This window comes from Saccopteryx bilineata, chromosome 2, assembly GCF_036850765.1.
Source record: "Saccopteryx bilineata isolate mSacBil1 chromosome 2, mSacBil1_pri_phased_curated, whole genome shotgun sequence".
NCBI classification, from domain to species: domain Eukaryota; kingdom Metazoa; phylum Chordata; class Mammalia; order Chiroptera; family Emballonuridae; genus Saccopteryx; species Saccopteryx bilineata.
Window position 1 is genome coordinate 355607374 of NC_089491.1, and position 16484 is coordinate 355623857.

Genomic DNA, 16484 nt, shown 5'->3' on the forward strand with positions numbered 1-16484 from the left:
GGGCAAGGGGTCACTTGCTCGGCTATAGCCTCCCAGTCAAGGCACATATGAGAAAGCAATCACTGAACAAGTAAGGAGCTGCATGAAGAATTGATGCTTCTCAACTTGAAATATAGAAAAGAAAGGCTCTTAGCATGAATAATTTTGGCAGAACTTTCTTTAAAACAAGAGACGTTTAGCAGGACTTTCTTTTCTAAAAAGACTCCCTATTCCTGACCTTGAGGCTGGTTTCCCAGACTGTGGTGTTGGGCTAGCTTTGCAAGGTTGCAAGTGTTCTCAGAATGTTTCTCCCTGAATTAACCCAATGTAAAAAATCTTGTTTCACTGTTTTGTGCTACTGCTATTCTTCCTCTCCTCCGTATTCCTCATTCAGTAAGTAATTTTGCCTTTAAAAGCTTGTCCTAGACTCGTCAGAGCCGCATTGATTTAAATGACTTAGGTCTCCATGTGATCATGCGGCTGGCTAATAAAGACTCCCTAATTTCTTAACTTGGCTTCTTGATTGTGTGGCAGGACGTCTGTTTCTCGCTGTTCCAGTACAACAGTCTCTCTACCTTCCTCTCTGCTGTCGGTCTGTCCTTCTCTCTTACTCTGACTCTGCCAAAAAGAGAAAAAAGAAAAGAAAAGATGCTCAATGTCACTAATCATCAGAGAAGTGCAAATTAAAGCCACAGTAAGATATCACTCCCCACCTGCCAAAATGGCTATCATCAATAAATCCACAAACAGCAAGTGTTGGAGAGGGTGTGGAGGAAAGGGAACCCTCGTGCACTGTTGGTGGAAATGCAGACTGGTACAGCCTCTGTGAAAAGCAGTATGGAGTTACCTCAACAAATTAAAAATGAGTTTGGCCTGGGTGGCACAGTGGATAGAGCGCCAGCCTCGAGTGCTGTGGTCGCCAGTTTGAAACCCTGGGCTTGAACCCTCAAGGCATATACAACAAGCAGCCAATGAACAGCTAGAGTGAAGCAACTACTTCTCGTCACCACCACCCCCGTTAAGGCAATAAATAAAATATATTTTTTTTAATTAACAATGAAACTGCCTTATGATCCCGCAATTCCTCTTCTAGGAATATATCCAAAGAAACTTGAAACACTAATTCAAAAGAAAATATGCACCACTATGTTCATTGCAGCATTATTTACAATAGCCAAAATATGGCAGCAGCCCGTAGATGAGTGGACAGAAAGCTGTGGCACATTTACACGATGGAAGGCTACATGGCCATAAAAAAGAAGGAAATCTCACCTTTTGTGACAGTATGGATGGACCTGAAGAGCATTATGCTAAGTGAAGTAAGCCAGTCAGAGAAAGACAAGTACCATATGATTTCACTCAGATATGGACCCTAACGAACAAAATAAACTAACAAACGAAATAGAAACGACTCAAAGATACAGAGAACAGACTGAGAGCTGTCCTAGTAGAAGGGGGTTGCGGGCTGGGTGAAAAAGGTGAAGGGTATAAGCCAAGAAACAAGCTCTTAGACACAAACAACAGTGTGGTGATTATGGAAGGGAAAGGAGGCAGAAAGAAGTAGAAGAGAGTAGAGAGGGGATAATGGGGATGGAAGGAGACTTGGCCTGGGGTGCTGAAAGCATGTGCCACGGACAGATCATGTGTTATGGGAAGATAAACTCAAAGCATCTGTAACCTTATTAAGCAATGTCACCCCAATGAATTCCATTTTTCAAATGTTGATGGTGCCCATATTAATATGGGAATACACTGAAGTACTGAGATGAGCTGCCCAGCCCCCTCCCTTCCCGGCGGAACTTGGTGGCCAGTTTGGGGCGTGTGGCCTGGGCAGACAGCAACTCTTGTGAGGGCACGCCACTAATGGGCTGAGCAAGCTGGGTCCAGGCTCAGACCAGCCGAACAGCTCAGACAATCACTGCTGTTTGAACTCCCAGAACCCCCTGCTGGATTGATGGAAGTTGGTGGGGTCTTCACAGCTGTTTAACATCTTCCTCTGCCCACTCTCCTTTGTCCTCCTTCCTTTGGCAGGTGGTAATCCGTAATAACTATTTTAGTTTGCACCACAACTTCAGAAAAACACTAATCAGAACACTAAAAAACAAATACAAGCAGAACAAGAAAACAAACTGGAAACAACACAAATGTCCACCAATAGTGACATCTTAGTAAACAAATCGGTGCATGTTATAAAATGCAATGAAGATGAGAAATGAATAAAGGATATTTTATAAACTTATGACAGGAAATGGTCCTGTTACACAATTGTCGTTCAAATAACATTGTTAGTTGAATTCTATAAAGCAGGTAGCATAGCACAATCCCATTTATATATATAGAAAATATTATCTAAAATGTATTTGCTTCCTTCTATACCTTTAAGACACCAAGTTCCTTTGTGTTGAAAAGTTAGTGTGCGTAGAGATTTACAGTTCCCAGGATTAAATTGAATCCTGTTTATGAAGATAGTGCATATGCAAAGAGCACAGACTGGGGTGTTGGGCAGCCCCAGGCATTGAGTCTGGCTCTTTTGCTTACCTGCTGTGTATCCTTGGGCAGGTCATGCAATGGCTTTGAGCCTCAGACCAGCATTCAAAATGTGTCCCACAGTTCTTGTGGGAACTGAATGGTTAATGTACAGCAAGCACCTGACAAAATCCGGATCACAGAGGTGATGCTCAATAAATGTTTGTTCCTGTTCTTAGCTCCTCCTGTGAAGGGAAAGACCCTGCACAAATATAAACGGTAGTTAACTTCAGAGCAGGGGTTACTGGGAGACGGGAGATCTCGGAGTGTGTTAACCGTAACAGGAGACTGGCCTGGGGTTACTTGAATGCAAGTACACAGGATTCTTGGAGAAATGCCTTCAAGAACCAGATGTCCTTTATAATTGATGAGCTCTGAGACTCTGACTCTTCTCGTGTCCTTGATCATGAGGGAAACAGTAGACGGGCAGGATTGGGGATGGTATGGTTGGAAAAAAGGCTTTTGTAGCTTTCTAGTTTTATCTCCTGAGCTGTGGCTTTTGGAACTCAATAAATGTGCAGTGGCGCAGTTTCTCAGGGCTGATTCTGCCTTCTGAGTTTCAGCCCTCTGTTCTACTACTTTCATCTGATGTGTCTTATTCCTTGTGAGTCTGAACCATAAAAAAAATCATAACACTCCTGTCCCCATCTGGTCAGCAATCCTACTCACCAACACCCTTTGCCCTCCTTCTGGTTAGAGAGAGGAGAGCTAGGCCAGAGCGAGAGAAGCTTGGTGGCTGAGCGAGATTCTCCTTTACCCTCGAGGAAGCTCAGATGCAGGGACTCTGGTCACAACTGAGCAAGGGCAGAGAAAAGGCTCCTCTGTGCCTGGGTGTTAACGATGGAGACACTGTTCTGAGAAACTGATGCAGGAAGGAAAGGGCGTGTAGGGCAGAGGAGAACAGCAGACTACCTGTTGATGTGTGCTGGAAAGTGTCCTTCTCCCAAATGTTAATAATGAGGAAGTCAAGAGAGCTCACAAGAAGTTGAAAGTTCGAAACACACTCTGTAGGAGGAGAGCAAAGCAGGCCTCATATATAACTTCTTCACATACGCAGTCTCTGCCTGTGTCCCAGTTGTTATGTCCTGCCCAGAGCTGAGGAAACGGGAGATCCCAGATTCTAGACTCCTGGGCTTTCAGACAAAGAGACCAGCAGGACTGCATCACTTATGTGACTCCTCCCTCGGCCACCTCTACCTCACTCTCCAGAATTTCATTGTGTCCATCTCTGCGCATTGCTGCACAGCAAACCACGAATCACAGCCTCCAGACTTTGCACAGGTAACTGGGCTGGAGATGCAGGTGAGACCAAGGGGACAGGGAGGAAGATCGAGAAGGCAGGGAGAGGGAGCTGTGGGTCACAGGTGGGACTGAATAGGAAGAGATGTAAAAAGGCAGCTCGGCGCCCATCTGCTTCTCCACCTCCCCCTCCTTCCTCTCTGTCTCTCTCTTCCCCTCCCGCAGCCAAGGCTCCATTGGAGCAAAGATGGCCCGGGCGCTGGGGATGGCTCCTTGGCCTCTGCCCCAGGCACTAGAGTGGCTCTGGTCGCGGCAGAGCAACGCCCCGGAGGGAAGAGCGTCGCCCCTGGTGGGCGTGCTGGGTGGATCCCCGTCGGGCGCATGCGGGAGTCTGTCTGACTGTCTCTCCCCATTTCCAGCTTCTGAAAAATACAAAAAAAAAAAAAAAAAAAAAGGCAGCTCGGAGACTTAATGCCTAAGTGGAGATTGTAGACTCAATTCACTTAAAGGGATTAGGGTTGAAGTATGGAAGCCAAACTTCGGTCACAAACTGAAACTCACACTCAGCCCCATCTGTAGCCCAATTCCAGCCCTACCTTCAGTCCCAGGCCAGCAACATCTTGAACCCCAATACTAACCCCAGGTCCTCCTTTAACCCAAACTACAACTTCAACCACAAAGTTATCTAGAATCTTAACACCAGCTCCAACACACTGTCTTTTAATTCCAACTTACGGCCCAAGCCGCAGCTCCTCTCCACCCATGGCATCAACCTGATTATTGACCCTGGTCCTAGGGGGAGACGCAATCTCAGTTGTGTTTTGGTGTTGAGTTTTATAAGTTCCTTATAAATTTGGGATATTAAGCCCTTAGCAGTGATAAAATCATAAATTTACCAGGAATTCCAAACTGCCCTCTTGATGTTCCGCTTATCTGTCAGACCTCACCCTTACTTACTGGACTATCGCCCCTGAGACAGAGGAATTCCAAAAAGCTGGCAAGCTGCCCCAAGGAGGAACATTCCAGACATACCAGGACTTTTGATTCAACACCTACTTTGCTGAAGATTCTCCTTCACCCTATAAAATTCGTCCCCCTAGCTTGTACTGGTGCCCTTCTCCCCAGAGAAGTACCCGGCAGGGTTCCTTTCTTCCTTTCAATAAAGCCTGTTACTCTGGTCTTTTCGGACTCCCATGGATTCCAACAAGCAGATGTATTGGAAATACATTAAACCCCTATGCTATACTGTGCATCCTCATGACTATTTTGTAACTAATAATTGATACTTCTTAAACCCTTACCATTTTTTACCCATCTCCCCAACACATCTGGCAACCACCAAAAGGTTCTCTGTATTTATGAATTGTTTTTTTTGTTTATTTTTTAGATTCCACATATAAGTAAACTCATATGGCATTTGTCTTTTTCTGTCTGACTTACTTCACTCAGTACAATACCCTCTGGGTCCATCCATGTTGTTGCAGATAACGTTTCATCCCTTTTTCTGCCTGAGTAATATTCTGTTGTATATATTTCCATATCTTCTTTATACATTCATCTGTTGATGGGCACTTAGGTTGTCCCATATCTTGGCTCTTGTAAATAAAGCTGCAATGAACATGTGGATGCATATGTGTTTTCAAATTGGTATTTTGGGTTTATATGAATAAATACCTAGAGGTGTAATTGCTGGTCTTTCTGTATCTGTATTTATAGCCTTTGTTTTAAAGTCTATTTGGCCCTGGTTACATAGCTCAGTTGATTCATTAGAGTGTCATTGCCGGATGCCAAGGTTGTGGGTTTGATTTGATCCCCGGTTAGGGCACATACAAGAATCAACCAATGAGTGCATAAATAAGTGGAACAACGAGTCGATATTTCTGTATCTCTCTCTGTGTCTCCCATCCTTTCTATAAAATCAATCAATCAGCCAATTAAAGTCTATTTTGTCTGTTATAAGTATTGCTATGCCAGGTGTTTGTTTTTTTTTTTTTTCATTTTTTTCCCTGAAATATCTTTTTCTATCCCTTTACCCTTAGTCTGTGTTTATCTTTTGATCTGAACTAAGTCTCATGTAGATCAGCATATGTAAGGGTCTGGTCTTGTTTTCTTATCCATCAGCCATGCTGTCTTTTTATTGCAGCATTTAATCCATTTACAGTTAATGTAATTGTTGATAGTTGTATAGTTACTGCTATTTTATTATTCATATTTTAATCTTTTCTCTATTTTTTAATTTTGTATTGAATATATTGGAGTGACATTGGTTAATAAAATTATATAGCTTTCAGGTGTAAATTCTATAATACATCATCTGTATAGTGTATTGTGTGTTTACATCCCCACTGAGTGGCCCTTGTGTGTGTTGCTCATGGAGGTGGCTGCATGGTGCTTCTGCGTGTTGTGAAGCTGGCCACCAGGTGCACTGGCTCAGGGGCTTCACTGGAGGTACAGGCAAAGGTCAGTCACTGCATATGCCCTGCCTGGACCATTTTGCATGAGCTATGAATCAGTCTGCAGATGGCTGCTGCTTGTGCTGGGCTTGAGGTGCCTGGAATAGGCCCATCTGTGAACCAAGGTCAGCTTCAGTTAACTCCAGGCCTGGGACTGCTTAGCAAAAGGTACAGGGCATGCTAAGGCCAGAGGCTGCATATTTGGGGTTTGTGAACCGTTGAGAAATTTTAGGAAATTCTACCACATGAGTCAAGAAAAGCCACAGCTTTAATTTATTGTATATACTATTATGGAAGAAAGTATGCTGGTTCCTCAAAAAATTGAGAATAAAACTACCGTATGACCCAGCAATCCCTCTACTGGGTATATACCCCAAAACTCAAAATAATTGGTATGTAAAGACACATGTAGCCCCATGTTCATCACAGCATTGTTCACGGTGGCCAAGACATGGAAACAACCAGAAAGCCCTTCAATAGAAGATTGGACAAAGAAAATGTGGTACATATATGCTATGGAATACAACTCAGCCATAAGAAAAGATGACATAGGATTATTTAAAACGTGGATAGACCTTGATAACATTATAATGAGTGTGAAATAAGTAAATGAGAAAAAACTAAGAACTGTATGATTCCATGCATAGGTGGGACGCAAAATTGAAACTCATGGACATAGATAAGAGTGCAGTGATTACCAGGGGGAGGGAGGAGAAGGAGGGGGTGGTGAGAGCAGAGGGGCATGAAGAAAACCAAATGAAGGGTGAAGGAGGATGATTTGACTTTGGGTGATGGGTACACAACATAATCGAATGTCAAAACAATCTGAGATTGTTTTCTCTAAATCCATGTGCTCTAGTTAACCAATGTCACCCCATTAAAATTAACTGTCTAATAAAATTATTTAAAATAAATAAATAGCTGGTTGGCTCAGCGGTAGAGCGTCGGCCTAGCGTGCGGAGGACCCGGGTTCGATTCCCGGCCAGGGCACACAGGAGAAGCACCCATTTGCTTCTCCACCCCTCCGCCACGCCTTCCTCTCTGTCTCTCTCTTCCCCTCCCGCAGCCGAGGCTCCATTGGAGCAAACATGGCCTGGGCGCTGGGGATGGCTCCTTGGCCTCTGCCCCAGGCGCTAGAGTGGCTCTGGTCGCAACATGGCGACGCCCAGGATGGGCAGAGCATCGCCCCCTGGTGGGCAGAGCGTCGCCCCTGGTGGGCGGGCCGGGTGGATCCTGGTCGGGCGCATGCGGAGTCTGTCTGACTGTCTCTCCCTGTTTCCAGCTTTAGAAAAATGCAAAAGGAAAAAAAAAATAAAAATAAATAAATAAAAATAAATTAATATTGTATTGTATATGTTGCCTATGGATGCTGATTGTCTTCACTATAATGCACACAACAAACACCAAGGAGTTTCATCTGAAGCTTCAGAAGCACTCAACACACAGGGGTGATTCTGTTCTGGGAGGGGGCGGTGCTGGAAGGAGGGTGGTCCTTGGAACAACACTATTTTTCAGCTGAGAAGTAGAAAGCAGAGTAACTTGCCCTCAATCATACACCTGTAAATAATGATTCCCGCCATCTTTCCTAAAGCCCATAGAGTTCTCACAACTCCCTGCTGCCCAACAAGACTAAGCACATTTCTTTTTTTTTTTTTTTTTTTTGTATTTTTCTGAAGCTGGAAATGGGGAGAGACAGTCAGACAGACTCCCTCATGCACCTGACCAGGATCCACCCGGCATGCCCACCAGGGGCGATGCTCTGCCCACCAGGGGGCGATGCTCTGCCCCTCCGGGGGGTCGCTCTGCTGCGACCAGAGCCACTCTAGCGCCTGGGGCAGAGGCCAAGGAGCCATCCCCAGCGCCCGGGCCATCTTTGCTCCAATGGAGCCTTGGCTGCGGGAGGGGAAGAGAGAGACAGAGAGGAAGGAGGGGGGTGGTGGAGAAGCAAATGGGCGCTTCTCCTATGTGCCCTGGCCGGGAATCGAGCCCGGGTCCCCCGCATGCCAGGCCGACGCTCTACCACTGAGCCAACCGGCCAGGGCCAAGACTAAGCACATTTCTAATCCCCAATAACCAGACAACGCAAAACGTTTAGTACCTAAAACTTTCCTTTTATTTTAAAGAATAGTTGACAGGAATAATCTGCAAATTGCAGTAAGTGATACAGCTTTCAATCTACGCACCGCATCAAACACCATTCTACGTTACTCAGACACCATCCTTGCCCCTTTCCCTTAAAATCCTAGGTGAAAATCCATGAGAAAATACAGGAGGTACTCAGAAAGGTGACTCCCTAATCCAGGTTCCCACAGCAGGTGAAGGCGTTCAGGAAATAAATGAGAGGATAGGAGGCTCCTAGCTGGTCCTGTTTGGCTCTGTCTCACAGACCCAGAGGAAGGACCTTGTGCAGACGTTATCATTCCAGCGTCCATCATACCCGAAGTGGGCACAGTCTTCGCCTCCCCCGAGCCCATGTCCGCTCCAATTGTCTGGCTGCTCTGGTCTCCAGTGTCTACAAAGACCAGATAGATGTGGGTCCAGGAAGCCAGACCCTCAGTCAAGCCACAGAGCCCGCTTGCCTCAGACCCACCCCACAGGGAAGGCGGGACTCGGGCTGAATGGACAGAGTGCACAGCAAACACTCACTGAAAGCTGCTGTTGTAGTCTGTCCCGTCCACCCATGTCCAGGTACCATTTTGATCAGTGAGGCCAAGCCAGGTGTTCTGAGAAGATATGTGTTCCTCAACAAATACCTGAGGGGAGAGAAAAAGAATAAAGACCTCTCCATAGACCAAACCGTCTCCCAAACAAGCCCTCCCAGCCCTCACCTGCTCCTCCATGGAGTCGACCACCACCAGGTGCGCATGCTCCAGCTGACAGTACTTCTCAGCCTCGGGCCAGGTCTTCTTGGCACGAGAGAACCAGTAGCAGCTGCCTTCATACTCCAGCCAGGTCGCAGGGCAGCAGGTATTTTGAGAGCCTGGGCGTGTGGCAGAGGAAGGTCTGAGGTGCTGCCCAGTGGGACGTGGGCTGGATATGGGGCCAGGCACTGCCCTGCATGTCACTCACCATTGCTCTTGAGTATAGCCATCTGGCAATACAGGGAGTTCAGGTCCTTGGTCAGCTTCTGGACTCGCTGAAGCATTTGAGAATAACCTGGGACACACAAAGAAAAGCAGCGAGGACAATAAAGAGGTCCAGCCAAGGACCCTCATTACCCTCCGATCACATCAGACCCAGGCACAGGAGAGAGGGTCCAGACCTGCTTCGAGTTTCTGCTGCACTTTTTCCACCTTGCTCTCCAGAGTAAACAGGTTGTCATTCAAGCTACGGGCTGAAGGGGAGGACATTCAGCATCCAGGCTGCTCCCACCACCCTGGTTCTGAGAGCCCAGCCCCACCCTTGCACACACACTCCTGGGGGGTCTCTCACCTGCCTGCAGTTCCTGCTTATGTTTTTCCACCTCAGTGTTCAGGGATGTTATTGTCTCTCGCAGAGTGCCATCTGCAGGACAAGGGGACTCAGGGTCCAGGATTCCGCTCCCACACCCTCCCCACCATGGCCCATCGCAGTCCAGAGCCCTTCCAGCCAGGCTCACCCTGGGAGTGCAGTGCCTGCACCTCAGCCGCAGAGTCTGAAGTGAAGTGGCTGTAATTCGCTGTCAGAGTCTCCAGGTCCCTCTGATTCTTGGAAGCTGATCAGGCAGATGGGACAAAGAGTGCTCAGATTTATCAGGTCCTCTCTGTGCTGGCCCTGAGCAGGCCACTTGACATGCCTTGTCTCATTGGGTCCTCACAGACACCCAAGCCAAAGGGAGAGGCACTGTTGTTATCCAAGCTTGCAGATGAGGAAACTAAGGCTTAGAGAGGTTTGGTAATTTGACTACATTACCCATGAATAAGCAGCAGAGCCAGCAGCCATCTCTATTCATCATGGTCATCATCATGCCACATCCCTGTACCCTCTCTCGCCCCCATGCCGGCCCACCATGTGACCCTCACTTTTGGATCCAATCACACAGATGCCGACCAGCAGGAAGAAGCTGAGGCCCAGGGAGAGCAGGAGGGGGCAGGGTCCAGAGCAGAGATGCTGCAGGAAGGCCTGGGGAGAAGGCGGTCCTGCAAGAAGGGAGGACATCAGGACAAGGAGGTTCAGGACAAGAGGGACAGGGGAGGAAGAGACGGCACAGGGACCTGCCAGGCATGGAGGCTGGTGCAGGTAAAGCTGGGGAGGTCAGTGGTACAGGGATGTCCAGTCCTCTGACCCTTCATGGACCAGCACAAGATCTCAGTCACATAGGCCCCTAACTGCCTGGCGACATGTGATGACAGACAATATGTAAGGTCTCATTATCAGGGCTGGGGGAGGCGGCAGGAGAGCACAGAGTGAGGTGGGGCAGCCAGGCCCTCAGCCGGCTCATGCTGACCTGTATCGTCAGGTTAGGGAACATTTCCTTTCCAAACACAACTATTCATTCCCCCAGTGCCATTGCTCACGCCCTCCCCTGAGTGTAGGCAGCCAGGCCCGCTGTTGTCCTCCCTTATCCTGTCGGTCTAAGGTCCTTGAATCCTCTTCCCAGGGGAGCTCACAGGGCCCTGGGCCCGACTCCTTCAGAGTGGGGACCCAGCAATACCCATGGTAGAGGTGCAGTCATGCCATGACAGCAGTAATCTTTCTAAACATATTAAGAGAGTATTTTAAGAGACACCCTTTCTCCTTTCCTCTTACCATTTTTGAACATCTGGCTTTTCTTCTCACCCTCCAAGGACTGGAGGTCTTCACACTTCATGGATATGCCAGGGCCAACTCTGAGGCTGTCAGAGCTGAAATGGAGGCAGGGCCTGTGACCAGGTCAGCACTGGAGTTGGGGACAGAGGAGGCTGGGTCTAGGTTGGAACTGTGGTCAAGCCTAGAGTTGAGGTAAGAGAAGAAGTACAGGTTGAGAATAAGCCAGGTGTCAGGGCTAGGAACAGGAATGGTCTTGGCTTTGCAGCAGAGGTTGGAAGTGCAGTCAGCATTGGTCTCTGGACTGAGGCAGGGTTGTATGTGGGAAATAGGTACAGGTAATGTTAGAGTTAAATATAATACTGGGACTGGGTATAATGCTGGCATGGCAATTAAAGTTGAGTCTCTTCCAATGTCTAGGTCAATACTCATGTTGATGTCATGGTTGCCTAAGTTTGGCCCTGAAGTTGAAAAGAGAAGAGTTATTGTTGGAGCTGATGATAAGATTCATGTTGACTCTGGAGTTGGGAGTTAGAGGAGCTGTGGTTAGTATTGAGTATAGCTGGTCTCGGGCTGAAGGTAGGGCTGCAGTTGGGCTACAGATGGGGTTGAGTGTGAGTCTCAGTTTGTGACCGAAGTTTGGCTTCCATACTTCAACCCGAATCCCTTTAAGTGAATCGAGTCTACAATCTCTACTCAGGCAGTAAGTCTCCGAGCTGCCGTTTTACATCTCTTCCTATTCAGTCCCACCTGTGACCCACAGCTCCCTCTCCCTGCCTTCTCCATCTTCCTCCCTGTCCCCTTGGTCTCACCTGCATCTCCAGTCAGTTACCTGTGCAAAGTCTGGAGGCTGTGATTCGTGGCTTGCTGTGCAGCAATGCGCAGAGATGGACACAAGGAAATCCTGGAGAGTGAGGTAGAGGTGGCCGAGGGAGGAGTCACAGAAATGATGCAGTCCTGCTGGTCTCTTTGTCTGAAAGCCCAGGAGTCTATAATCTGGGATCTCCTGTTTCCTGAACTCTGGGCAGGAGATAACAACTGGAACACAGGCAGAGACTGCATGTGTGAAGGAGTTATATATGGGGCCCGCTTTGCTCTCCTCCTCCAGGGTGTGCCTCGTCCTTTCAGCTTCTTGTGAGCTCTCTTGACTTCCTCATTATTAACATTTGTGAGAGGGTTTCTTTTCAAGAAGGGTTCACAGAGGCAGCTTGTCATATTTCTCTGCCCCACACCCCTTCATTTCCTGCATCTGAATTTCCCAAAATTAATGATGTATCTTTTTGCACAATGAAATCCTGAGGAGGCTTTTCTCTGTTCTTGGTAATCATGGGATTTGGGCGTTTCCAGGCCCTTGCTGTACATTAACCATTCAGTTCCCACAAGAACCATGGCAGACATTTTGGATGCCCAACCAAGGATAGAGATATTGCATGAGACCTGCCCAAGGTCACACACCCAGTATCGTATTTTTCCAAGTGAGAAGCAGGGATGGGGGAGTCAGAGAGACAGACTCCAGCATGCACCCAACGGTGATCCACCTGGCATGCCCACCAGGGGGCGATGCTTTGCCTATTTGGGGCATTGTTCCGTGCAACCAGAGTCATTCTAGTGCCTGAGGTGGAGGCCATGGAGCCATCCTCAGCGCCTGGGCCATCTTTGCTCCAATGGAGCCTTGGCTGTGGGAGGGAAAGAGAGATAGAGAGAAAGGAGAGGGAGAAGGGTGGAGAAGCAGATGGGTTTTTCTCCTGTGTGCCCTGTCTAGGAATTGAACCCAGGACCTCCACAAACTGAGCCTACGCTCTACCGCTGAACCAACCAGCCAGGGCCGAACAGGATTCAATTTGATCCTGGAAACCGTAAACGTCTTATGTGCTATCTTTTCAACACTAAGGAAATTTAGTGTCTTAAAAATAGAAAGGAAGCAAATAAATTTTAGATATTTTCTATGTAAAATGGGACTGTGTTTTGCTATCTGCTTTTAAAAATTTAATTAACAATGTACCAGGACCGTTTCTTGACATCAGATTATAAAATATCCTTTATTCATCTCTTGTCTTCATTCATTTTATAATATGCACCATAATTCGCTTACTAAGATTTCACTATTGATATACTTTTATGTTGTTTCTAGCTGGTTTTCTTGTCCTGCTTGTATTTGCTTATTGGTATTCTAATTAGTATAAATATTTATCTGAAGTTGAGGTGCAAGCTGTCTATTAGGGATCAATACCTGTGAAAGGAAGGGGGAAAGGGAGGAGTGGGCAGAGGGAGACTTTAAACTACTGTGAAGACCCCACAAACTCCAGCCAATCCAGCAGGGTGTTCTGGGAATTCAAACCACAGTGACTGCCAGAGTGTCCAACACTGTGCTGAACCTGGGACTTTAACACCCACCTTGCTCGGTCACCAGATGGGTCACCCCAGGAGGGGTGTGACTTCTCAGGAGAAGGCTGTCTGCTAGGGCCACACTCTCCGCACTTGGTAGCAAGTCCTTCCCGGAAGGGAGGGCATTAGGGTACCTCATATTAGTGTCTATTACAATACTGCATTGTATTCCAATATTATTTGTAAAGAATTAACTTTTTCCATTGTTGACTCATTCCTGCAGAGAACATGGTATGTTCCTCTGTTCACTCACACATTCTTCAAGCATCCACTCAACAAGTACTTACTGAGTGTTTATAAAATGCCAGACGCTCTCTTTCTGTAGAGATGTACTTCAGATATGAGCAGACAAACAAGATCCTGGTCTCATGAAACTTCCATTTCAGTAGCTGACAGATACAAGAAATGGGTAAAAAAGGTTTAATATCACAGGGTGAAAAGTGCCATGAAGAAATATAGCAGTGAAGTGAGATGGGGTCAGTTTTTAATAGGCCATCAAGAATAAGGTATCAAGAAAGGCCTTACTTGGAAGGTGGAATCTGAGTAAACATTTCAATGAGGTAAACAAGTCATGAGGAGCTTCCAGATAGAAGCATAGTAAGTGCAAAGGCCCTGGGGTTGAGACCCTGGTGTTTACAGGACCATTCTTTTATCAAGATACTGGTTTTATAGAGAACTGAGATAGAAGAGGAAATAGGTCACAGAGAAAAAAACATGGATCACTAATTCTTTAGAGCCTTGTAGGCTCTTCTAAGGATCTGGTTTTACTCCAAGTTAAAGGGACAGACTTTGGACGGGTCAGAGCAGAGGAGGGAATGACCTGACTTATGTGAACTGTAACACGTGAATGTTGTGTTGAGAATTTTATAGGAAAGGATGAGGATGTAAACTGAGAGTGCAGGTAAGGAGCTATGTAATATCCAGGTGATAGATGATGGTGGTATGTGCTTGGAGGTGTTTCGAAGTGTTCTCATTCTGGATATATTGTGAAGGTAGAATTGATAGGATTTTGCCAATGATTTGCATGTGGTTTTCATAAAATAATAGTTAGCCTACTAATCTCCAAAATAAAATTAAACTTTGAGCATTTCCCATAAACTGCTAACTCCCTAGGAAGTACAGCTTATTCTGAATTTTTGCATTGCTAATATCTAAAGAGGCATTTTGTACAAAAGATGGAAATCTTACCTTTTGGGACAGCATGGATGGACCTAGAGAGTATTATGCTAAGTGAGGTAAGCTAGTGAGAGAACAACAAGTACCATATGATTCCTTCCTTCCTTCCTTCCTTCCTTCCTTCCTTCCTTCCTTCCTTCCTTCCTTCCTTCCTTCCTTTCTTTTTTTCTTTCTTTTTTAATCAAGTGAGAGGCAGGGAGGCAGAGAGACAGACTCCCACATGTGCCCCAACTGGGATCCACTTGGCAAACCCAGGCTAGGACTGATGTTCTGCCCACTGGGGGCTGCTGTGCTGTTGCTGTTGCTCAGCAACTGAGCTATTTTAGCACCAGAGGTGAAGCCATAGAGCCATTCTCAGTGCCTGAAGCCAACTTGCTCATTCAAACCATGGCTGCTGGAGGAGAAAGGGGTGGGGGTGGAGAAGCATATGGTCACTTCTCCAGTGTGTCCAGATGGGAAATTGAACCTGAGACTTTCACATGCTGGGCCAGTGCTCTACTGCTGAGCCAACAAGCAAGGGCCCATATGATTTCACTTATATCTTTTATTTATTATTATTTTTTTGTATTTTTCTGGAGTGAGAAGCGGGGAGGCAGAGAGCAGAGAGCCAGACTCCACCATGTGCCCAACTGGGATCCACCCAGCATGCCCACCAGGGGGCGATGCTCTACCCATCTGGGCCATTGCTCAGTTGCAACCAGAGCTATTCTAGCGCCTGAGGTGGAGGCCATGGAGCCATTCTCAGCGTCTGGGCCAACTTTGCTCCAGTGGAGCCTTGGCTGTGGGAGGGGAAGAGAGAGATAGAGAGAAAGGAGATGGGGAAGGGTGGAGAAGCAGATGGGTACTTCTCTTGTGTTCCCTGTCTAGTAATCAAACCTGGACTTCCACATGTCAGGCCAATACTTTACCACTGAGCCAACTGGCCAGGGCCGATTTCACTTACATCTTTTATTGTCTTATTTAACAATAAAGTTATTTTATCCTGTTCCAAAAAAATTCATTGGCATTCAGATCACAATTGAATTATGTTTGCATATAATTTCGCTAATTGGTATTTATAGACCATATCACCTTGAAATAGCAGAACACATATTAATTCTAAGTACTACATGGAACTTACACCAAAATACCATATCCTGGATCATACAATAACCTTTACCAAATGTGAACCAACTGAAATTTTACAACCTATCCTCAGATCATAATGCAATTAAACTAGAAATCAATAGCAGGAAGGTAATTTTAAAATCTCCATAATCTAAAAATTAAGCAACACGTTTCTAAATAATCCATGGTTCAAAGAGAAAGTCTCAAGAGAAACTAGCAATTAATTTTGAATTGAACTACAATTAAAACACAGCATGTCAAATTTGTGATATGCAGCAAAAGAAATTCTTAGAAAGAAATTTATAACATTAGACATATTAAAAAGAAGAAAGGTCTTATGTCAAAACCTAAGTTCCTACCCTATAAAGTTAGAAAATGGACAAAACAAAACCAAAGCAAGCAGAATAAAGAAAATAACACAAAAGTAGAAATCAATGAAATCCAAAACAGACCCTCGCCAGTCGGCTCAGTGGTAGAGCATCAGACCATGATATAGATGTCCCAGGTTCAATTCCCAGGCAGGACACACAGGAGAAGTGCGCATCTGCCTCTCCAACCCTTTCCCTCTCACTTCTCACTGTCTCTCTCTTCCCTTCTTGTAGCCATGGCTCAATTGGAGAGTTGGCCCAAGGCACTGAGGATGGTCCATGGCCTCTGCCTCAGGCACTAAGAAGAGCTCAGTTGCTGAGCAATGGAGCAACACCCCAGATGGGCAGAGCATTGCCCCCTAGTGGGCTTGCCAGGTGGATCCCATGTAGGGTGGGAGTCTGTCTCTGCCTCACCTCCTCTCACTGAATAATAATAATAATAAAAAAGAAATCTGAAACAGAAAAACAATAAAGAATGTTGGTGAACCCAAAATTGGTTCTATGAAATGATCAATACAATGGAAAA

The 16484-nt window shown here is 46.2% G+C and overlaps 1 protein-coding gene across 1 annotated transcript; it reads right to left on the reverse strand.

The window, feature by feature from the left end:
• Positions 1 to 8298: 8298 nt before the first annotated feature.
• Positions 8299 to 12048, reverse strand: LOC136326653 (C-type lectin domain family 10 member A-like). Its single transcript, XM_066262930.1, has 10 exons — positions 11755 to 12048; positions 10926 to 11020; positions 10199 to 10315; positions 9796 to 9891; positions 9630 to 9701; positions 9460 to 9531; positions 9267 to 9353; positions 9026 to 9177; positions 8844 to 8950; positions 8299 to 8709 (listed from the first exon to the last, which is right to left on the reverse strand). The coding sequence occupies exons 1-10, from the start codon at positions 11982 to 11984 to the stop codon at positions 8553 to 8555; spliced, it is 1185 nt and encodes a 394-aa protein (XP_066119027.1). The 5' UTR covers positions 11985 to 12048; the 3' UTR covers positions 8299 to 8552.
• Positions 12049 to 16484: the final 4436 nt, after the last annotated feature.